The sequence below is a fragment of the Hemiscyllium ocellatum genome, chromosome 14, assembly GCF_020745735.1.
Source record: "Hemiscyllium ocellatum isolate sHemOce1 chromosome 14, sHemOce1.pat.X.cur, whole genome shotgun sequence".
NCBI classification, from domain to species: domain Eukaryota; kingdom Metazoa; phylum Chordata; class Chondrichthyes; order Orectolobiformes; family Hemiscylliidae; genus Hemiscyllium; species Hemiscyllium ocellatum.
In genome coordinates this window covers 74,663,646-74,689,278 of record NC_083414.1, presented here as the reverse complement: position 1 = coordinate 74,689,278, position 25,633 = coordinate 74,663,646, and the positions used below count along the sequence as shown (strand labels likewise).

Here is a 25,633-nt window from a genome sequence, read left to right as displayed (position 1 = left end):
TGACCTGCATCTACCCTGCCCAAGTAATTGCTACAGTTTCAGTGAGATCATCTCTCATTCTTCAAAACTGTATCAATTCTAGGCCCTGTTTGACCAATATCCCTTCATCCAGACTTTACTACTCTTGTACTCAAATCTTCTTTCGATAAAAACCAACATTCTATAAGCTTCCTAATAGCTTGCTGAAAGTGCATGTTCGCCTTCATTGACATATCTATAGGGACACCTTGCACATTACTTACCTCACTTTTGCACACTTATATTTCCCAACATCTCACGACTTAAGAAATATTCCACGCATCTGTTTCTCCTCCCAAAGTGGATAACCAGATTATATTCCATCTGCCACATCCTTGTCCATTCATAAAGCTTGTCCAAACACTCTCAAAGCTGCTTAACAATTTCCTCACAATACACACTCTTGCTTAGCTTTATCACCTGCAAGTTTGTAAATATTACATTTGGTCCCCACATTCAAATCAATGATATATATTGTGTACAGAGTGAGTCATAGAGCCTAAGAGGTCTACAGCAAACAAAATGGACATTTGACCCATCACGTCCACGTTGGTCAAAAATAACCACCTATTCTGAACGTTCTAACCCCATTTTCCAGCACATGACCTATGACTTGGTATACCTTGGCATCATAAGTGAACATCTAAATATCTCTTCAATCTTACGAGGACTTCTACCTCTAACACCCTTATAGGCTCCCCCTCCAAATTTCCTGAATCTTTCATTCAATATGTGCCCCTGATCACTGATTCCACCTTCAAAGGGAAAAGTTTCTTTTTATCTACCCTGTCTGTGCCCCTCATAATTTTATACTTCTCAATCATGTCCCTCCCAATCTCCTCTGTTCAAAGGAAAACAACCTCAAACTGTCCAAACCCTCATTATAATTGAAACTGTCCAGCCCAGGCAACATCCTGGTAAATCTCTCTGCATCCTCCAGGGCTATCACATGCCTCCTGTAATGTGAATTCCAGAACTGCACACAATACTCTAGCCTGACTACCATTTTATACAGCTCCAGCATAACTCGTCAATGCTTCGACTAGTAAAGGCAAGTATTTCTCTGCCTTCTTAATCACTTTATCCACTGTTACCTTCAAGGACCGGTGTCCATGCACACCTAGATCTCTCTGATCCTCAGTGTTTCCCAGAATCCTACTGTTAATCATGCATTCCCTCAAGCTCACTCTACACTGTCCACATCAAACACTCTCAGGGTAGAGGAGAAATTGAGGACTGTAGATGCTGGAGATCAGAGTTGAGAGTGTGGTGCTGGAAAAGCACAGCATGCCAGGCAGCATCCGAGGAGCAGGAGAATCGACATTTCGGGCATAAGCCTTTCATCAGGAATGATTCCTGATAAAGGGCTTATGTCCGAAATGTTGATTGTCGTGCCTCCTCAGATGCTGCCTAACCTGCTGTGCTTTTTCAGCACCACACTCTCAACTCCCAGGATATATACAATGCCGGCTGCACGAAGTAAAAGACAGTCTACATTTTCCACTTTCAAACATTCCCAGGACAGAAATAACATGGAGGTTAGATACAGAACAGGGAGAACATTGAGCTGGATACAGAGTAAACTTATCATTTAAGTACAATGCAGACATGGGAGCAAATATCACAAAAAGCCACAGAGGCAAAGCTAGTGAAGCAACATATTAGCAGCATAGTGGGTGCAACTCAAGGTATTACCTAAAAGGAATTCAGACAAGTACTTAGGTATTAGTGCTCAGTTATCTTTAATATTTTATTTATAGTTGTTTGCCGTTAGGCATTTTTTGGAGTGTTTGATTGTTGATAGAACCAAAGATTAATAAGCATTGTTAAATAAAGCAGCTAACACTCCAAACAATTGACAGTCTCAGTTCCATATTTTACACTTTTAACTTCAGGTGTTTCCTGGAAGACCACACCCCGAGTGAGGTACCAATTGTAGATTTGTTCCAGCATTCCAAAACTTGAGGAATATCCATTGTTGCTACTGGAAGTAGTCACCTTGCAGCATGAGAGAGGTGGGAGTTGGGGCGGGATTGGAGGTAGACGGGTGGTGGTCTCTGAGCAGGCAGTGCAGCAATTCTGGGACTCATATCAGGTTCCAGTGTTGAAGGGTAGAAAGAGTAACGGAGATGTGTCAACAACACTGCAGGGGACTGGGCTGCACAGGAAGGCAGAGGGAAGTGTGGACATGAGTACAAGAGATTCGATAATCAGTGACAGAGAGAGCCATTCCTGCAAGCGTAATACCAGTCCGGAATTGCTGAGCAGTTGACTGGATTGCTCCGGGTAGAGCTCAGGGACTCAATAGTGCTGTAAATCACTAGGATTTGAAAATAATTTTAAAAATTGGACCGAGAGAATGTTAGTCCCTTCATAATCTATAGAGATTTCATGCAACACTATTGGAAAATGACATTCAGGACAATTATTTTTGCAGTGAATTTGCCTGAGATCAAAATAATTTACGAAGTTGCGGATCACTTACTCATGGATGGCATTTGTAAGAGTCACATGAGCGAGAACAGAAGTCAACAGTCAAACGTCACCTGTAACAGTTGCCTTGACATGACTGAATTCTGCTCAGCCACACGATGATTTTGTGGTTTTCAGCTCCCTTCATTGCGTGGTTCAGAACAGGATGTTCCAGTCCCATTGCAAAATGAAAGAGAATGGCACATGCAGAAAGGAGACACGATTCTGTTCAACAGTGTACTCACCTGTCAGATAAAGGTGATACTGAGGGACTCGCAGTAGCAGCATGACAAGACATTGCTTTACAGTCAGACTGTTAGAATCAGGATGGATCTAGAAACCGTGACACACGGGAAGAGAGACCAATTAAAATCACTCAAAAGTAAATCCAATAACTCATTTCATAGGATTGACACAGATGACAAAAATAATCAACATGGGATTCCAAACAGTCACTCTCAGAAGAAAAAGGTACACAAATACAGATACACATTAAAAAAGTCCAGACCCACAGAAACATTGCAGGCTGTGAGTAGTACAAACAACATCTCAGGAGTTGCACATAGAGTGGGCATGTGTCAAGAGAAACCAGATATCTCTCGGAAAAGAAGGAAAGCAGCAGCCACATTTAAATACGGCAATGCTGAAAATGGGTTAGTTGAAGGAAGAGGAATCCAGGTGACCTGAAACAAATCCCAACTGAGGGAGACTAACTGGAGTCAGATCGTGAGGCCCGACAAGGGCAGTTGACTAGCAATAACTCTGTTCCATTGTTTATCTACAGAAAGTGACACAAAGCTAGACCAGAATGCAGATCACTCATTTTTCCATTTGTGAATCAGCCAAATAAACACAGACTGACAGAAACGGCAACACGAACACAGACCCACAGAAACCGCAACATGAAAACAGACCCACAGAAACTGCAACATGAACACAGACACAGACCCACAGAAACTGCAATATGAACACAGACTTACAGAAACAGGAACACGAACACAGACGCGTAGAAACTGCAACAAGAGCACAGACCCACATAAACTGCAAAAAGAACACAGACCCACAGAAACTGCAACACGAACACATACCCACAGAAACTGCAACATGAACACAGAGTCCCTCAGAAACTGCAGCATGAACACAGACCCACAGAAACTGCAAGATGAACATAGACTCACAAAAAGTGCAAAATGAACACAGACCCACAGAAACTGCAACACGAACACAGACCTACAGAAACTGCAAGATGAACACAGTCCCTCAGAAACTGCAGCATGAACACAGACCCACAGAAACTGCAACACGAACACATACCCACAGAAACTGCAACATGAACACAGAGTCCCTCAGAAACTGCAGCATGAACACAGACCCACAGAAACTGCAAGATGAACACAGTCCCTCAGAAACTGCAAGATGAACACAGTCCCTCAGAAACTGCAGCATGAACACAGACCCACAGAAACTGCAACACGAACACATACCCACAGAAACTGCAACACGAACACATACCCACAGAAACTGCAACATGAACACAGAGTCCCTCAGAAACTGCAGCATGAACACAGACCCACAGAAACTGCAAGATGAACACAGACCCACAGAAACTGCAACATGAACACAGACCCAGAGAAACTGCAACACGAGCACAGACCCACAGAACTTGCAACACGAACACAGACCAACAGAAACAGCAACACGAACACAGACCCACAAAAACTGCAACACGAACACAGACCTACAGAAACTGCAACATGAACACATACGTACACAAACTGCAACACTAACACTGACCCACAGAAACTGTAACATGAACACAGACCCACAGAAACTGCAACACTAACTCAAATGGAGCTGAGGTTGAACAGATTAAGAGCATCAAGTTCTAAGGAGGGACAAAAACCAGAAACCTGGACTTCTCATCATGTAGCTGCTGTGGTCAGGAAGGCACAACACCTCTTCTTCCTCAGGTGGCTGAAGAAATTTGGCATGTCCCAATGGACTGTCATCAACTTTTACAGGTAAACCATAGAATGCATACTGAGTGCATAATGGCCTGGTACAGTGAATGCTTTGTCCAGGACCACATAAAACTTCAGAAGGTTGTGACAACAGCACATACTATCACGGAAGCCAATCTTCCATCCATCGACTCCACTTACATTTCTTATGCCACGGAAAGGCTGCCAAAATCATCAAAGACCCCTCTCATGCTGGTAATACTCTTTTAGAACTTCTTCCATCGGGCAGAATATACAGAGGCTTGGACACACACACCATCAGGCTCAAGAGCAGCTTCTTTCCTGCTGTTATTAGACTGATGAATGGACTCTAACTTCAAATAGTGTTGACCTTGTTCATGTACTCCTTTGTACACCTTCTGAGCAGTGTAATTTATATGCTTCATTCTGGCTAAAAATCTTAACCAGTCTCAAATTCAGCTAATCGAACTAATTTGTCCATGAATTTGAAATCCCACAGGAGTCCCCAAATTATGTTAATATCCTAGATGAAGTCCCAAATTATGTCATGATCGCAAACCAAACCACCAGGACAGTGTGAGTGTTGTAGTTTTTTTGGGTCTGTGTTCGTGTTGCAGTTTCTGCTTGGTATGTTCTTGCTTACTATGATCTGTCTGTACTGCTCACAAACAGAGCTTTTCACTGTATTGGAGTACACATGACCACAACAAATCAAGACAAAAAGCAGAGGCAGAAAACATAAAAGCAGATACACAGAAACAGTAATACCAAAACAGACCAATAGAAATACTGAAGCACAACACTGGTCCATTCCAGTAACTCCATCACTAACCCACAAAAACAGAAATGCAAATTCAAATACGGATCCACAGAAATGCTAACTTAAATATAGATGCACAGAGACAGCAATACAAACACAGACACACGGAAACACAAATACAATTCCACACACAAACTGAAATATAATGCAAACCCTCAGCAAAACTGCGTTACTAAACATACGCACAGAAACAGCAACACTACCATTAAGACAAAGAATACTGACTCAAATACAGACTCAGAATCAGCAACACAGTGACCCAGAAATACTGAAACACAACAAACCCACAAAAAACACTAATTAAAATATTGACCAACTGAAACATCAGCTCAAACAAAGATCCACAGAAGCAGTAACTCAAATGCTGACCCACAGAAACACCAACACAATGCTTACACACAGGAACACAAACACAAAAACTGACCCATAGAAACAGTAATACAAACGCAGGTCTATATAAACACTCACTAACACAAACCCAGAGTAACACAAAAGCCTCACAGCACCAGGGACCTGGATTCGATTCCACCCTGAAGCAACTGTCTGTGTAGAGGTTGCACATTCTCCCCCTGTTTGTACAGGTTTCAACTGGGTGTTCTGGTTTCTTCCCACATTGTGCAAGTTAGGTGGTTTGCCCATTGTATCCAGCGATATGTAAATTAAGTGCATTAACCATGGAAATGTAGGGTTACAGGGACAGAGTAGGGGAATAGATCTGGTTGGGATGCTGTTCAGAGGGTCGGTGTCGACTTGTTGGGCGAAATGGCCTGTTTCCACACTGTAGGAAATCTAAAGTTTCAGTCTCACAGAAACAGCAAAACAAACAACACCAACATAGACTCCTGGAACACCTAATACAAACACAGATGTGCAGAAACACTAACACAGATACAGACTCTAACACAGACCCACTGAAACAATAACACACAGAAATTCTAATACCAATACAGACAAAAGAAAAACTGACACAAAAACCGACACACAGAAACACAAAGACAAACACACAGAAAGAGCAATACAAATAACATAACACAGGAGCATATTGTAGCATAATCATAATATGACTCAAGCAGTAATTAGAGCTCCATGTTACTGCCTGGCGATAGAGGTTCAAGTCCCACCCTAGCATCTGGTGGAATTCAAATTCACTGAATAAATCTGGAATTGAAAACAGCCTATGTAATAGCCCCATGAAATATTCATCAATTGTTGTAAAAAGAACCCCTCTGGTTCACTAATGACAGCAGACTTCCTTCCTCAAAGGACATCTGTTGTCCTTACCTGGTCTGGCCTACACATGACTCCAGACTCACTGCAATGTGACTGAATCTTAATTTTCCTCTAAAATGGATAAGCATGTCATTCAGTTCTGGGCTGAGTGTCCAGATTGGGTACAAAGTGTTGGCCTTGCCCACATCCCATAATAGAAGAAGGGAAAATGAAACTCGCTAGTAGCTCTCAAACACAAATACAGACCAACTAAAAGACAAACCCAGAGAAACAATACAAACATAAAAAAACACAATTAACACAGACCCCACTGATCTGGAGAAACATCATGACCATCCTTTCTTTTCTCTCAGACCCAGAATAGAATTTCCTTTGTGTTCACTTTCTACCTGACCAACTTCCACCAGCAAATTCAGCATGGTGCCACATCAAACACATCTTCCGCTCCCCATTTTCATTCCCTCCACCACACCTTGGTCAAAATCTCTATCACCTCACAGGACCTCAACTACCCTTCAATGTCATCTTTTCATAAAGAATGAGTAATGTTTGTCCTTATTCCCTCTCTCCTCAACCCAAAACCCAGGTGGATCAATGATTTACGTTGCTCCGTTCAATCTAGTTTACTATATTCACACCTCATAATGTGATTTCTTCCACATTTGAGAAATCAAACAGAGACAGAGTGACCCCTCATTAAATATCTGAATCTCTGCCCTTGGTCTGCTGCATTGCTCCAGTGCAAACTTAAGGACCAGCATCTCAACTTTCAATTAAACACGCTATAATCTCTGGACTTTATGTTTATTATGCAGATAACTGAATCTGGAAGGAACTTAATCCCGAATATGCTGAGAGCCAGAAAGTTGCAGAATGCAAAGAAAACTTGAGATAATTAACATTGACAACTTGACTCATCTAATGTAGTCAAATGCACAAGGTGCTGAAGTTAGTTAAACTGAAAGGAAAGCAAAGGATCACAGCATGAGAAGAACTATCCAGAGTGACATGATGGACAGACTGAGAAGCAGAAAACTCCCCTAGTTAATGATTAGCTTCAATCCCACTCTCAAATCTTGGTCCCTGACCATTGACTCCATCCCTCTCCCCTGCCAGGATTTCAGCCTTGAGCTGCTTAAGAGCAAGGTTATCGAGATGAACTTCCAGTATTCTGGGGTCTGAGCTCAATATGATTATGGCTGATTCACAGCAACCAAACTTTGGTCCCTTCATCTGAGTCACTGATATGGATTATAAATAGTTCAGGTCCCAGTACCAAGCTATCAAATTTGGTGGAACTTTTCAGGGAGATGACGAAGTGCTTGGATGAGGGTAAGGCAGCTGATGTAGTCTACATGGATTCCAGTAAGGCTTTTGACAAGGCCCCACATGGAAACTGATAAAGAAAGTAAAAGCTCATGGGGGTAAATTAGCAAAAATTGGCCTAGTAACAGGAGATGGAGAAGCGTGTTTGTGTGGCTGGAGTCCTGTATACCATTGCATACCACAGGGATCAGTGCTGGTCCCTTACTTTTCAGAAAAGCTGCAGATGAGAACGTGGGAGGGATGATTAGTGTGAGGATGGCACAATTATTGACTGGTGACTGACAGTGAAGAGATGTTTGAGGTTACAGGAGGATATAAACAGATTGGTCAGCTGAGAGGTGACACACTTTCCAAAAATGAACAAGACAAGGGACTACTTAATGAATAGCAGGACACTAGGTGGGTCAGAGTAACAGAGGGATCTTGGGGTGCCAATCCACAAATCACTGATGGTGTCTGGAGTGATTAGTAGGATAATTAAGAAAGATACAGGACACTTCACTTTTTCAGCTGCAGTATAGATTATAAGAGCAGGGAGATCGTGTTGGAGCTGAAGTACTATGTGCAATTCAGGTCACCAAACTATAGAAAGGATGTGATTGCAATGTATGGAGTGCAGAGGAGATTCACCAGGATATTGCCTTAGATGTAAAATTTCAGCTACGAAGACAGATTGGATGAGCTCAGGTTATTTTCTTTGGAGCAGGTTGGGGGGACCTGATAGAGGTGTATAAGATTGGGAGGGACTTGGACAAGGTGAATAGAAAGCAATTGTTTCCCTTAGCCAATTGGTCAGATGTACGGTTGCATGAAATTTAATATAGGATGAAGTAATACATAATTTGACACGACTTTGTTCGGTTCGTCTGCAGCAAGGAAATAAATCTCGGCCAATCCAATTTTTCCTCATGGCAGCGATTCTCTATTCTTGGCTACATCTTTGAAAATTTACCCTGCAGCCTCCCTTAGTGCGATTTCATACTTCTTGTAATGTCGTGCCCAGAACTATTCATATAATAGTTCCAGCAAAACCTCCGTGCTCTTATCTCTAAGGATGAGATTCCACATGCCTTCTCAAACAAATTTTCTACCTGCCCTGCGACTGTCAGAGATTCAATGTCCCTCTACAGTTCTTAGTATTGATTGTGGATTCTCTCATTTGATTTCCTGCAAATGCATCACCCCACACTTCTTCACATTGAATTACGATTGACAGTTTTCTGCCCAGCTGATCAGTCTATTGATAACTTTCTGCACTTCCTGGTTACTGTTAATTACCTTACTAATTTTTGTACAAGCTGCAATTTTTTAAGTAGAGAGATCTTGATGAAGAATTATGATAGGCTTTGAGTGAATGAATAAGTACGTGTTTCCACTGGCAAGTGGGTTAGTGAACTGTGCTGATCTCAAATGTGCTGTCAGAAAGATAGAAATGTTCACAACAGAATGGATAAATACTCAAAAAGGAAATATTTTGCAAGCTTTTCTGAAGAAGTGGTACAAACATGATGCTCACAAACTGCTCCTCTGTTTTATATTGCTTTGACATTTTGTGGACTGAGTTAATCCCAACATGATCAGACCAATAACTTCACGTCTGCGAGAGGCATAACTTTCAAGTCTTTGATTAAGGGTTAGATGACAATGCATTATGAGAAAGAGAAGGGAATTAGAAACTGCCAAAGGAGATTTTAAAACAAGAAATCTGGCAAACACGATGGAATTCTTGAAGGAAGTAACAACATTGTAGACGGGAAATGGAGTGGATGTGGTGTACATGTACACTAGGAAAGTCTTGGACAAAGTGACACATTGGAATTTGCTCCAGGAGATAAAGAGGGTGAAAAGGGAGGAGGGTGAGTAACCTGCATTAATGCATCAGACAGGAGAACAAATTTCAGAGCAATATTTCAGAAGTAGACGGAAGTGGGTACAGAGTCCCACAGGGTTCAGTTCTGAATCATCCCTGTTCGATGCCTGTGACAATAACTTGCTCAAGGTTTAAACATTACTGACATAGAATTACATCAGACATACAGTACTGAGAAAGACCATGTATGCTCCTTTTGAGCCTGTTCCCATCCTCCCAACCGTGACTCGGTCAGTGCAATCCTCAATTCTGTTGTCCCTCATATTCCTGTCTAGCTACACCTTAAATGTGATAATAAGATCCACTTTAACCACTGCCTGTAGCAGCAAACTGCACATTCTCATTAAACCCTCCACACAAATGGACTCATTCTCCCCCCAGCCAACACTCCTCATTTACTGCCTATCCCCACCCAGCCAACACTGATTTACCCCATTCCGCATTACGCCCATAAACATTTATCCCAGTTCCTACCCAGCAAATATACCTCACTGACTCCAACAACCAACCCAGCCAACACTCTTAATATACCTCCATCCAGCCAATACTCCTGTAACACCCTCTTTCCTGATGCATCTTATTTGGCACCATTCCCCCTCCGGCTAACACTCTTATCCTTATTGCCGATCCAGCCAACACACCACATTTACCTCTCATTCCCAACAGCCTCAGATACCCCCTTTCATAACCAGCCAATACTCATTCACTCTCTTTCCCTCAGTACCAACAGTCCACATTTACTCCCTCTCCTGACCAGCCAACGTGTTTTATTTATCTACATTCCCCATCCTACCGACACTCCTCAATCACTCCTTAATCCCAATCCAGCAATGCTCTTCATTTACCCCCAGTTCCGCATGCCACTCATTTACCCCAATTCCATATCCAGCCAACATTCCTCTTCCACCCACATTCCCCATCCAACCAACAATTCTCTTTACCAGCAATTTAGCCCATTCACCTACACAGCCAATTCTCATTTATCCTCTTTTTACACCCAGTCAATAGCAATTTACCACCACCCAACACACAATGAACACTACCAGTTTAACCCCATTCTCTATCCAGTTAACACTCCTCATTTTTCCCTAATCCCCTTCAAAACAATACTCAATTACCACCATTCCCCAATCAAAACCTCCTTTCTTACCCCATTCCCTGTCTAGCCAACTCTCCTCATTTACCCTCATCTCCATCCAGCCAACACTCCTTTCCCCTCATTCCCTATCCAACCATTCATTCTCCTTCCAGCCAATACTCCCTTTTTACCCCCATTTTCCATCCAGCCAATGCTCATTTACCCATATATACTCCATCCTGCCAATAATTATTTAACCCCATTCTGATCCAGCCAGCGCTCCTAAATTAGCCAATTTCCTTTCCAACAAACATCCATGCCTTACTGTGTTCCACCAGCCAACGCTCATTTATTCATTTTCCTCACGCAGCCAACATTCATTTACCCATAGCCCACTGGCCAATGATACACATCTATCCCAATTGCCATCCAGTCAACATCCTCATTTACTTTATTTCACCATCCAGCAAACACTCCATTTTAAGATCATTCTCCACCTAGCCAATACTCCTCATTTACCTTAATTCCTATCCAAACAATGTCCCCATTCCCCATTCAGCCAAAACCTATCATTTATTCTCATTGCAATCCAGCTGGCATTTTGTTTTTCCCCTATTCTTCACCAGCCTGGACTCATAATTTACCCCTATTCCCCATCCTGTCTGCACTTCCCTTTTACCCCCATTTCCCACCAACTAACACTCTTCATTTATCTACATTATTCACTCAGCCAACATCAATTTCCTCCATAACCCACTGGCCAAAGCTCCTTTATCTATCACAACTGCCACCCTACAAAGATCCTCATTTACCCTCAGTCACCATCCAGCCAACACTCCATTTTTAATACCATTCTCTGTCCAGCTATCACTCCCCATTTACCCGTATTCTGCATCCAAACCGTATTCCTCATTTATCACCATTACCCAACCAGCTAACTATAGTGAACAATTGTGAACAAAGAAAATTATAGCACAGGAACAGGCCCTTCGGCCCTCCAAGCCTGCGTCGGTCCTCTATCTAAACCTGCTGCCTATTTTCTCAGGATCTGTGTCCCTCTGCTCCCTGCCCATTCATGTATCTGTCTAGACACATCTTATATGACAAGGTAAAAACAATGACTATAGATTCTGGAGTAGTGGTGCTGGAAGAGCACAGCAGTTCAGGCAGCATCTGAGGAGCAGTTTGTGCCCACCTCTGCCGGCAATGTGTTCTAGGCACCACCACCCTCTACGTAAAGAACTTTCCACACATATCTCCACTAAACTTTTCCCCTCAAACCTTGAACTCATAACCCCTGGTAACCAAGTCCCCCACTCTGGGAAACAAATTTCTTGCTATCCACTCTGCATATACCTCTCATGATTTTGTCAACCTCAATCGGGTCCTCAACCTCCGTCTTTGTAATGAAAATAATCCTAATCTACTCAACCTCTCTTCATAACTACACCCTCCATGTCATTCAGCTGATTGGACCTGAAATGATAACTCCACTTTCGCTCCACAGATTCTGCAAGACCTGTTGAGTTTTTCCAGCAATTTCTGCCTTTTGTTTCTGATTTCCAGCATCCGCAGTTTTAAAAATGTATTCATTAGGTACCTCGTTCATAACCAGCCAACACTCCTTCTTCCCTTCCATGCTAACACTCCTCATTCACCCCCATTCTCACTCCAGCCAACACTCCTCATCTACCCCCATTCTCCATCCAGCCAACACTCCTCATTCACTCCCATTCCCCATCCAGCCAATACACCTCATTCACCCCCCATTCTCCATCCAGCGAACACTCCTCAGTCACTCCCATTCTCCACTCCTCACTCACCCCAATGAACCATCCAGCCAACATTCCTTACTCATCCTGAAACTCATACAAGATTAGAGTGGTGCTAGGAAAGCACAGTAGGTCAGGCAGCATCCAAGGAGCAGGGAAAAAAAATCAATGTTTCAGGCAAAAGCCCAGATCAGGAATCAGGTTCCTGATGAAGAGCTTTTGCCCAAAACGTCAATTTTCCTGCTCCTCAGATGCTGCCTGACCTGCTGTGCTTCTCCAGCACAACTCTAATCTTGACTCTGATCTCCAGCATCTGCAGTACCCACTTCCATCCCATTTTCATACAGCCAACACTTCTCGTTTACCCCAATGCTCATCCAAACAACCTTCCTTATTTATCCCCACTCTCCATCATGACATCACCACCATTTCTCTCCTTTTTCCATCCACCAACAACTCAGTCACATCAGGAGAAATATTTCATGCTGTAAAATGGTAACATAGTAACAAAGAGATGATGAAAAGGGCTAAAACATGACAGCTGGAATTCTCGCTTTGGGAATGTGAAGTGATTTATCGCAGTAGAACTGATAGTGACAATGACAGTGTTAATGGGAGCTAGTTCAGATCTCGGGAAGAGCAGGAGGATGGGAAGCAGACACGTCATATGTCTGTAAAGGTTAATAAAGGTGTTAAAAGGTTTTGAGGATTTGAGTGAATTGCTGGGAGACAATTCTCAGAATGTTACCTCAAACTCCAGCAGTCTTGTGGAAAGCCCTCGTGAGTTGCTACAGGATTGTTCCAGGATTGCGAGGTTATGTTCAAATTGCTCAATATACCTGGTGTACACACTCAGTCTGGGCTCTCGGGCTAAGATCACATGCGCCAAACATGGAGCCGCCTGCTCCCTGATGATAAAAAGGTATGGACTCAGTCAGATAATACAGCACTCACTCTTGGTTCACCATCACCACCACCGCACACCAAACTCCATCTTCCCCACCAAATACCGCCCCCCCCCAGTTTAACCCCCGCCATTCTCCAGATTCCCCACTCAATCCAACATGTTATGATCCTGTTTAAAGTGCTTTGTTCACAGGATGTCAGTGCCACTGGCTACTGGGAGCTGCAAAACTTGCCCATCACTAATAGGCTTTAGATTTTTGTTGGTGAGTCTCTTGATCTGTGCTATTGATTTGTGTAGTAACTCCCTTGGAAGGGATTTTCGGGTTTTGATCCAACGACAGGTCAGGAACAGTAATAATGTTCCATGTCAGGATGATGTATAGCCTGGGGAGCACTTACAGCAGTAGTGCCCCCATGTGTCTGCTGCCCTTGTCCTTCTGGGTGGAAGTAGCTGTGGATTTGGAAACTGCCACTGGAGTAACCTTTACTGAATTTGTGCAGTGCATTTTATAGATCATACAGATGGCATACACTGACATACCAAGCATCAGTGGTAAAGGGAGTGGGTGTGGTGCCAATCAAGTGGGCTGTTTTGGTCTGGACGGTGTCAAGCTTCTTGAGTGTTGTTTTAGCTGCATCTTATCCTGGCAAGTGAGGAGTATTAAATCACACTCCTGATTTGTTCCCTTGTACCAAGAACTGAGAAGGAAGTGAATCATTGCTGCCGAATTCCCAGTCTTTGACCTGCTCTTGGAGTGACTGTATTTATATGACCAGTCCAGTTCAATCTCTGGTCAATGGTAACCCCCAGGATATTGATAGTGGGGCAACACTATTCAACATCAATGGGGAGATGATTGGACTCTGTTTTGTTGCTGATGGTCATTACCTGGCACTTGTGTGGCACAAATGTAAGTTGCCATTTATCAACCTAAGCCTGCATGCTGTTCAGGACTTGCTGCATTCAAACATGGACTGCTTCAGTTGCAAATGGCGGCAATCATCAGTAAACATTCCCACTTCTAACCTTCTGATGGAGCAGCTGAAGGCGGTTGGGCCTAGGACACTACCCTGAGGAACTCCTGCAGAGATGTCCTGGAGCTGACATGACTAACCTCTAACAGCAACAATCATTTTCCTTTGCACTACGTATGCTTCCAAACAACAAAGAGTTTCTCCTAATATGCATTTACTCCCATTTTCAAAGGACTGCATGATGCCATATTCAGTCAAATGCTGCCCTGGATTATCATAAGGAATGACTATAAGTCCTGGAGTTTGTCTCTTTAATCCAAGTTTGGACCAAAGCTGTAATGAGATTTAGAATCCAAACACATCATTAATAATCAAGGTATTCATTTCCAAATGATGCTTGATACCACCGTGAACAACACCTTCCATCACTTTACTGATGATTGAGAGTAGACTAATGGAGCAGTAAGTGGTCTGATTGGATTGTTTTTGGGTACAGTATATTCCTGGGCAAGTTTCCACATTCTTGGGTAAATGCCAGTGTTGTGACTGTACTGGAACAGTTTGGCTCAGGATGCAGTGAGTTCTGGAGCACAGAAATGCAGTGCTATTCCTGGAATGATTTCAGAGTCCATATGCTGCACAGTATCCAGTATCTCCAATTGTTTCTTGACATCACGTGGAACGAATCAAATTGGATAAACATTGGTATCTGTGATGCTGGGGACCACTGGAGAAAGCGGAGATGGATAATCCACCCAACATTTTTGGCTGAATATTACTATAAATTCTTGCATCCTCATCTTTTGCACCCCAACAATAAGGGTGGAAATACTTACGGAGCCGACTTTAACAGTAAGTTTTTAATTTTTCCATGACAATGTAGAGTTTAGGTCTGATCTCTGCATTGTTGGATCCTTTAGCTCCATCTACCACTTTACGTTTCTTCTTGTATTTAACACGTTATAAGTGCTTGGAGCTTCACCTCACTTTTAAGATCCCTACATAGAAGCCCTACAGAGTTCGAAAAGGCCATTCGGCCCAATAAGTCCACACTGACCCTCTGAAGAGTATCCCACCCACTTTACATTTCCCCTGAACACTGTGGCGCAATTTAGCATGGCCAATTCACCTGCACATCTTTGGACTGTGGGAGGAAACCGGAGCACCCAGAGGAAACCCTCGCAGACACGGGGAGAATGTGCAAACTCTATGCACAGTCACCCGAGGCTGGAATTGAACCCAGGGCCCTAGAGCTGTGAGGCAGCAGTGCTAACCACTGAGCCACTGTGCCGCCTTGGTATGCACCGCCCGACTCTGCACTCTTCTTTGTATCAGGGTTGATCTGTACATCTCTTTGATGTCGTGGCTGAGTGGAGAATATGCTGGGCCATGAGATTATATATTCTGCTGCTGTGGATGACCTATAGCACCTGATGGATGTCCAGCTTTGAACTGCTAGATCTGCTCAAAGTCTGTCCTATTCTGTGCCACACAACGCAATGGAGGGTATCCTTAATGTGAGGGTGGAAATTTATCTCCACAGAACTGTGTGGTTTCATCCCTATTGATACTGCCATGTGTGGATGGATTGTAGAGGATGGGGGGAGTAACATATCTAGCCATACCCCACCCAAATTTTTCACCACAACCTGGAAAACCTATGCATCCTGAAGACCATTAGAGCATGAAGGATGGGAGCTGGAAAAGGTTACACAGCACTTAGAATGTGTTCTGCCATTCAACACATTTATGGCCAATCTGGTCTTGACCATAACTCCACCTCAAGCCCATTCCCCATAAACATTTGGCGATCAAAAATCTGTGTAACTCAGTCTTGAAAATATGCTGCAAGTCAGTCTCTGCTGAGGTACAGAATTTCAAAGATTGATGGCTTTCGAAGAGGATTAAATCCTCCTTTTCTGTGGGACGCCGTACATTTAAACTGTGCCCCCTAGTTCTAGATTCCCTGAGGAGAAACACATTCGCAGTATTTATCCTATCATGCTCCACAAAAGCCTACAAAATTGGCCTCCAAAGAATCCAGCTTACTAAACCTTTCCCCGTAAGACCATCTCTTTAAAATAGGAGTGAATCATCCCTGAACTGCATCCAATGCAATTATATCCCTTGTTAAATAAAACTGTACACGGTCCTCTTTAGACTTTTCACACCAGTCTTTGCTGTTGTCAATCTATATTCTTCTCTCGTGTCCAGTTCTCTTCAAGGGAATCCAATATGGTGTTGATGAGCATTTTGCCACAGGATCCTCTAGTCACATATCAAAGCAGTAACAATGCTCTTTTGGAAATGGTTTTCAGTAAGCTTGGCCTTTCTTTCATCTGATGCAAAACTTCCATTTGGCTTATGCTGTTTTGCCTCCTTGTAACACTGCTCTGTCGCATCACATTTCAAATACATTGATTTTGTTTTCAGTTTCTTGTTTGCTTTCCTGCTCAAAATATCCGTGTCATATCCCATAATCAACATTGTGTTGCACACAGTGTATCATACGTGGATAACTTATACCTGGATGTCCACCATAACATGGATTGCATCATTCACTGCAACGTACAATGCATTTTACACATATATCCCAAATGGCAGCACAATAATTTCAGCCGGTTGAGTTAGGACCTGTCAAAAACAAATGTTTGACTACTCTAATCCCATTTTCCATCACATGCCTATCAGCCTTGTGTGCCTTGGCATTGCAAGTACACATCTAAGTGCTTCTTCAATGAGAATTCTACTTTACCACCCTCACAGGCAGTGAGTTCCAGACTCCCACCACACTCTGGGTGAAAACATTTTTCCTCACATTCCCTCACTGCCTTAAATTTATGACTCCTTGTCATTGATCTCTCCATCAAGGGGAAATGTTTCTTGCTGTCTAGCCTATCTGTGCCCGTCATAATTTTATATACTTCAATCATGATGAAGGGCTTATGGCCGGAACGTTGACTCTCCTGCTCCTCGGATGTTGCCTGACCTGCTGTGTACTTCCAGCACCACACTTTTCAACTCTATGACTCTCCAGCATCTGCAGTCCTCACTTTCTCCTACATCTCAAACATGTGCCTTCTCAATTTCCTCTGCTCTAAGGGAAACAACCCCGATCTGTTCAAACTCTTTTCATAACTGAAATGTTCCAGCCTAGGGAACACCCTGCTCTCACTGTGGCCTAACATTTTATGCAGTTCCATCTTCACCATCCTGCCTACAGCCACCCCACTCCTGAAGAAGGGTTTTACCCAAAACATCAACTTCTCCACCTCCTGATGCTGCCTGGCTTTCTGTTCTTCCAGCCTCCAGCTTGTCTACTTTGGATGTAAAGGCAAATATATCATACACCTTTGTAACCATTTATCCATCTGCCCTGATACCTTAACAGATGGTGTGCACACACACCAAGGTCCCTCTGATCCTTGGTCCTTCCTGGATCATTGCCTTGTTTGTCCTGCCCATGTGCATCACCTCACATTTATTCAGATTGACTTCCATATGAAAAGCCTTGTTGAAGTCTATGTAGACTCAAAGTCCATGATTTTTAATTATTTTGTTTCTTTAGCAATCAAGAAAAACCAATGCAAGTTTTTGTTTCAAAACAGACTTTAACAGGTTTTTTTCAGAGGCCTACAGTAAATGGTTAAATTTTTTTTCTCTAATTTAGAAGCTTAAAAAAAAGGGTTTTGAGGAGAGTTGATTTTACAGTGCAAGAGTTTTTTTTTGACTGGCTGAGGAGTGTTTTTTTTAAAAAGGTAGAGTCGTGTCTTCATTTTGGTGGCTTATACACGTGATCAGCTCTGGAAACAATTTTTTCTATTTGTGGAATTTATCGAACAGTAATTATTTTAATTCAGTGAATCAGCGAAGTTATTCATTACATTTAAAATTTATATGTTTGATTTTTTAAAAAATATTTTGCATTTTTATCATTACTTTCTGTTGGTAATGAAAGGTAGTTTATTTAATATGTAAGATGTTATTGAAAGTGATTTTTTTTTAGATTAGATTAGATTACTTACAGTGTGGAAACAGGCCCTTCGGCCCAACCAGTCCACACCGACCCGCCGAAGCGCAACCCACCCATACCCCTACCTAACACTATGGGCAATTTAGCACGGCCAATTCACCTGACCCGCACATCTTTGGACTGTGGGTGGAAACCGGAGCACCCGTAGGAAACCCACGCAGACACGGGGAGAACGTGCAAACTCCACACAGTCAGTCGCCTGAGGCGGGTATTGAACCCAGGTCCCTGGCGCTATGAGGCAGCAGTGCTAACCACTGTGCCACCGTGCCGCCCCGACTTAATGTTATTGAGGGCATGTAAAAGGCATAGACTTAGATGGCTAGTTAATTTAGAAAAGTGATTACAAATCAAGGTCAGTCAGATAGATGGGTGACTGTCAGGATACATAAGACGATAGTAAGGAAGTCTCTGATGGCATTCAGTTTTGGGGACTGTTGAAAGGAATTGTCTCTCAGAGGAAAGTAGAAGGAGCAGTCAGTAGGAATGATTCTTATGTTAGGCAGTGTTTAACAAAATTTAAAAGAATAATTGTTATTGGCACTCTCCTGTCAGGGGCACAGACTGGAGATTCTGTGGTAGTGAGCGTAAATGTAGGATGGTATGTCACTTCCCTGGTGCTCAGATTAAGGACATCTCTAAACATTTCAAACATATTGTTAAAGGGCAGAAGCCAGTAATTATTGTACATATTGGTAGAAATGACATTTTTATGGAAAGGTTAAAGCTTTATAGACTGAATATAAGAGGTTAGGTAAAAGATTAAAAAATAACAACTTAAAAGTAGTTTACTCCTGATGCCAAACTCGAAAGAGGGAAGGAACAAAAGGAGAAAGGAGATAAATCAATGCTGAAGAGGCAGTGTATTGTTCAGGGACTCAAATTTTTGGACAACAGGAATCTCTTCTGGGACATAAAAAACCTGGAATGGTACCAATATCTTAGCATGGAGATTTAGTACTTCCATTAAGGGAGACTTCATACTGTTAGAGGGTTTGAGGGGGTCAGGTTTGGAGGAATTCTAAGTAGTAGTATAAATAGAAAGATTGATGAGGAAGGTTCTGAATGTGAAAAGAGCAAGTCAATTAGAAAAAGAAAGACAAAATAAAATCAGGGAACATAGTAACTCTGAAGAATCATGTTGAATTTATTTCAATGCAAGGGGTCTTACAGCTAAGGCTGATGAACTCAGGGCATGTTTAGGAACATGGGATTGGGACACCATAACTATTACAGAAACCTGGCTGAGGGATAGACAGGACTGGCAGCTCAATATTCTGGATTTTAGATACTGTAGGAAGGATAGAAAAGGAGGCAAGAAAGGAGGGAGAATTGTGTTTTTGATTAAAGACAGTATAACTGCTATAACTGGAGAAGTTATTTCTGAAAAATCACCCAGTGAAAATATATGGATAATAATTAGAAATAAGAAAGATTACCCTTGATCAGATTGTACTATATGCCCCCTCAATAGACAGAGAAATTGAGAAACAAACAGTACACAGATCTCAGATATATTTAAGGATAAGAAGTTTGTAATAATGGGGGATTTTAATTTTCCAAACATTGACTGGGGCTACAATATTGTTAAAGGTTTGGATGGTGAGGAAGTTGTCAAATGTGTTCAAGAAAATGCTTTAGCAATATAGAACATAGAACAGTACAGGCCCTTTGGCCCATGATGTTGTGCGGAGCATTTACCTTAATTTAAGATCAACCTAACCTACCCCTAACCTACATCAGTGAGCAAACCTACACCCTAAACCTCAACCTGAGCTACAAACCTTCAAAAACCTTGCAAAAACACCCCTCACTTTACATGTGCTCACCCAGCAGTCACTTCAATGTTCCTAATGTCTCTGACTCTATTACCACCACTGGCAGTGCATTCCAAACACCCACCACTCTCTACATAAAGAACCTACCTCTCACATCTTCCCTATAACGTTCCTCCAATCACCTCAAAATTATGACCCCTCATGACAGCCATTTCTGCCTTGGGGAAAAGTCTCTGGCCATCTACTCTATCTATGCCTCTCATTAACTTGTATATATCTATCAAGTCACCTCTCTTCCTTCCACCCTTCCACTTCTTCATTCAAGTAACTTATAATACTTACAAAGAGCAGAGACCCAAAAACAGATCCCTGCGGGACACCACTGGTCACCGTTTCCATGTGGAATACTTTCCATCCACTACCACTCATTGTCTTCTATCGGCCAGCCAATTCTGTATCCAGAATTTCCCCGTATCCCATACCTCCTAACTTTCTGAAAAAGACTACCATGGGGAACCTTATCAAATGCCTTACTGAAATCCATATACACCATATCCACTGCTCAACCTTCGTCAACTTGTCACATCCTCAAAGAACTCAATAAGGCTTGTGAGACATGACCTGCTCCTCGTGCTGACTACCTTTAATCAAACTTAGGATTGATGACTATTTGGAAAAACAATGTCTCAGATTCCTTTCCAGTGGCTTGCTTACCACAGACATAAGACTGACTGGTCTGTAATTCTCAGGGATTTCCCTATTACCTTTCTTGAACAAAGGGACAATATTCACCACCCTCCAATCACCCAGTGCTACTGCCCGTAAAGAGGGAGGAATCAAAGATCATCACCAGAGGCACAGAAATCTCATTCCTCGCTTCATAGAACATAGAATATAGAAAAATACAGCGCAGTACAGGCCCTTTGGCCCTCGATGTTGCGCCGATCCAAGCCCACCTAATCTACACTAGCCCACTATCCTCCATATGTCTATCCAATGCCCATAAAGAGGGAGAGTCCACCACTGTTACTGGCAGGGCATTCCATGAACTCATGACTCGCTGAGTAAAGAATCTACCCCTAACATCAGTCCTATACCTACCATCCCTTAATTTAAAGCTATGCCCCCTCGTAATATCTGACTCCATATGTGGAAAAAGGTTCTCATGGTCAACCCTATTCATGTAGTACCCTTGGATTTATCTGGCCCAGCCCTGGGGACTTATCTATCTTGATGCTTCCCAGAATTTCCAGCACACCCACTTTCTTAATATCGATCTGTTCAAGCCTATCAACCTGGTTCACGGTGTCCTCACTATCAGCAAGGCCCCTCTCTTTAGTGAATGCTGAATCAAAAAAACTAAATTTAGGGCCTCCCCTCCCTCTTCAGACTCCAGGCACAAGTTCCCACCACTATCCTTGATCCATCTTACCCATTCCCAATCATTCTCTTACTCCTCATGTAAGTGTAGAATACCTTTGGGTTTTCCCTAATCCTTCCTGCCAAGGCTTTTTTGCATCCCCTTCTAGATTCTTCAGTCCATTTTTGAGATCTTTCTAAGCTACCCTGTAATCCTCTAAAGCTGTGCCAGATCTTTGCTTCCTCAACCTTCAGTAAGTTTCCTTCTCCCTTTTGTTGAGAAGCTCCTTTTCTATTGTCATCCAAGGCTCCTTCACCTTACTAGTCCTTGCTGTCTCAGTGGGACAAAGTTATCCAACACTTGCAAGCTCCTTAAACAGCTTCCACATCTCTGTTTTGCATTTCCCATTGAACAACTGTTCCCAATTTATACATCACAGCTCCAGTTTAATAGCAGGATAATTGCCCCTCCCTTAATTAAAAACCTTCCCATACTGAGTGTTCCTATCCCTCTCCATGGTTATGGTAAAAGTGAGGCGATTGTGGTAACTGTCTCCGAAATGCTCTCCCTCTCTCACTGAGAGATCTGACACCTGGCCTGGCTCGTTGCCTGGTATCAAATCCAATATGGCCTCTCCCCTAGTCGGCCTATTTTCAGATTGAGTCAGGAATCCTTACTGTACACACCTGACAAAATCAGCTCTATCCAGACCATCTGCACTAAGGAGGTTCCAATCAATACTGGGGAAGTTGAAGTTACCCATAACAACAACTCTCTTACATCTGCTCCTTTCCAAGATCTGCTGTCGAATCTGTTCTTCCATCTCTCTGCTGCTTTTAGAGAGTATATAGAAAATACCTAATAAAGTGACTGCTCATTTCCTGTTAGTGACTTCCACCCATACTGACTCAGTAGACAAACCCTCCTCAACAACCTCCTGTTCTGCAGCTGTGATGAATTCCCTAATTAACAATGCTACACCTCCTCCCCTGCCCCCCGTTCTCTTTCAAAAATCTAAAGACTGAAACGTGTGGCAACCATTCCTGCCCCTGTGAAATCCATATCTCTGTAGGGCCACAACATCACAGTCCCAAGTACTGATCCATGCTGGAAGTTCATCAGTCTTATTTCTGTCTGGATGTTCCAAGAGATTGAGCAAAATTTGACCTTCTTTTGTTGAGAAGATCCTCTTCTCTTGTCATCCAAGGCCCCTTCACCTTACCAGTCCTTGCCTGTCTCAGTGGGACAAAGTTATCCAACACTTGCAACAGTTGCTCCTTAAACAGCTTCCACATCTCTGTTCTGCATTTCCCGAGAGGAGAGAGATTTAATAAGGCAGGGCAGGTGACTGAAGTGGAAGTCAGGGAACACTATGAATCACAATTCTATTCATTTTAAAATGGTTTATGGAAAAGGATAAGCCTTCCATAAAAGTTAAAGATTTTAATTGGAGTAAGGTAAATTTTAATGATGCAAGACAAGAACTTTCAAAAGTTAATGACAGTAAACTGTTCGCAGGTAAAGGACATCTGACAAGTGAGAGGTTTTCAAGATTGCAATAATGAGAGTTCAGAGGCATTATGTTTCTCCTAGAGTGAAGGATAAGGCTGGTAAGAATAAGGAACAATGGATGGATGAAGACATTGAGATTCTAGTCAAGAATAAAATATCTTATATTAGACATAGACAGCAGGGTTTAAATGAAGCTGTAAATCAATATATGGCGTGTCGGGGGCATTCTTAATAAAGAAATCAGGAAAGCAAAGAGGGGATTTGCATTAGCAAATGAGTTAGCATTGGCAGATAAAGTAATCCAAAGAGATTCTACAAGTACATTAAGAGTAAAAGGGTAACCACAGATGGCCATTTAAAGATCAAAGAGGTTATTTTTGCGTTGAACCCCAGGTGATCAGAGAGATATTAAATGAATATTTTGCATCAATCTTTAGTGTGGAGAAAGAAACGGAGGCTAGAAATTTAGGGAAATAAATATTGATATTTTAAAATCAGTTCACATTGCAGAAGAGGAAGTTCTGGAGATCTTATAAAATATAAAGGTGGATAAATCATTGGAATCTGATCAAATGCAAGTCAGAACATAGTGGTAAGTAAGGGAAGAAACTGGGGGCCCCTTCCAGAAATATTTACATCATCTATAACTACAAAGGAGGTGTCCGATAACTGGAGAGTGGCTAATATTTTGTCTTTGTTTAAGAAGGGTTGTAAGGAGAAACTGGGCAATGACAGATCTGTAGGTCTGACTTTGGTCGTGGGTACGTTGTTGGAGGTGATTATAAAAGATAGGATTTGTAAACATTTAGAGGGACAAAATTGATTGAGAATAGTAAATATGGTTTTGCGCAAGGGAACTCATCTCCCACAAACTTGGTTGAGTTTTTTGAGGAAGTTCCAAAAACAGTGATGAGGACAGAATAGTAGGCGTTGTTTACTTGGATTTTAGTAAAGCCTTTGAGAGGTTCCGCATGGTAGACCAGTTTGTAAAGTTTGCTTACATGCGATTCACGGTGAGCTTGCCAATTGGCTTAATGGCAGGAGACAGAGTGGTGGTAGAAAGTTGCTTTTCAGACTGGACACCAGCAGTGTTCCACAGGGATTGGTTCTGGGTTTTGTTTGTCACTTACATAAATGATTTGAATGCGAAATTGGAAGGCATCGTTAGTACGTTTGCGGACGTCACCAAAACTGGTGACATATTAGAGAGTGAAAACGTTTTTTCAAAATTACAAAGGGATCTTGATCAAATGGGTCAATGGGCTGAAAATCTGGTAGACAGAGGTCAATTAATTAATTAGTGGTAGGCTGTGGGCGTTGTTGTAGAACAGAGAGACCTAGAGGTTCAGATACATAATTCTTTGAAGTTTGCATCACATATAGATAGAGTGGTTTAAAAAGGCATTTAGCACATTTGCCTTCATTGCTCAGTCTTTTGAATATTTGAGTTGGGAAGTCATGTTGAGGACATTGGTGAGGCCTCTTCAGGAGTACTGCGTCCAGTTCTGGTCATCCTGTTTAGGAAGGGTATTATTATTAAGTTTGAAAGGGATCAACGGGAATTTACTGGGATTTTGCTGGGAATGGAAAATTTGTGTTATAACGAAAGGCTGGAGAGGCTGGGATATTTTTCACTGGAGGGTACAGCATTGAGGGGTGACCTTAGAAGGTTTCTAAAATCATGAGGTTTATAGATAGGGTTAATGGTAGGTATCTTTTTCCCATAGGGTGGGGGATTTCAAGACCACGGGAGATATTTTTAAGTTGACAGGAGAGAGATTTAAAAAAGACATGGGGGGCAATTGTTTTACACAGAAGGGTGTGGAATGAAGTTCCTGAAAATGCAGGCACAGTTACAATGTTGAAAAGACACTTAGATAAGTAGATGAATAGGGAATGTTTTGAGGCGTATGGGCCAGGAGCAGGCAGGGGGAACTTGTTTAGTTTGGGATTATGTTAGATCAAAGAGTCTGTCTCCATGCTGTGATTCTTTAAATTGGTCAGATATGACCTCACCTTCACAAACTCATACTGACTGTTCTTGATTGATCTTTTCTGCTCCACATGCAGATTAATTCTGTCCCTCAGAATTGCCTACCTCAGTTATAGTTGATATCTTGGAATCTGAATAGGTTTAGGTGCGGCTTCCTTTTGCTCCCTTCTTGAATACCAATATCCCAGTTGCTGTCTTCGAAGTCTCTGGCATTTCTCAATGCCCAGAGAGGAATGCTCAGTGACCCAGTAGTGAGCACTGCTGCCTCACAGCACGAGGAACCTGAGTTCAATTCCATCCTCGGGCCAATGTCTGTGTGGGTTTCCCCTAGGTGCTCTGGTTTCCTCCCACAGTCCAAAATTGTGCAGGATGGGTGAATTGACCATGCTAAATTGCTCATAGTATCCAGGGATATACAGGCTAGGCGGATTAGCCATGGGATATGCAGGGTTACAGGGATAGGTTGGTAGGAGGGGTCTGATGGGATGCTGTTTAGAAGGTCAGCGTGGAC

The 25,633-nt window shown here is 42.4% G+C and overlaps 1 protein-coding gene across 1 annotated transcript in view; it reads right to left on the bottom strand.

The window, feature by feature from the left end:
- The window catches only part of fgd5a (FYVE, RhoGEF and PH domain containing 5a), a 155,610-nt gene that overhangs the window by 77,824 nt on the left and 52,153 nt on the right, over nt 1-25,633 (bottom strand). The window contains exons 6-7 of the mRNA XM_060835264.1: nt 13,317-13,476; nt 2,736-2,823 (exon numbers count right to left, since the gene is read on the bottom strand). Coding sequence (XP_060691247.1) covers nt 2,736-2,823; nt 13,317-13,476 — 248 coding nt within the window. The remainder of the gene's footprint in view (nt 1-2,735; nt 2,824-13,316; nt 13,477-25,633) is intronic.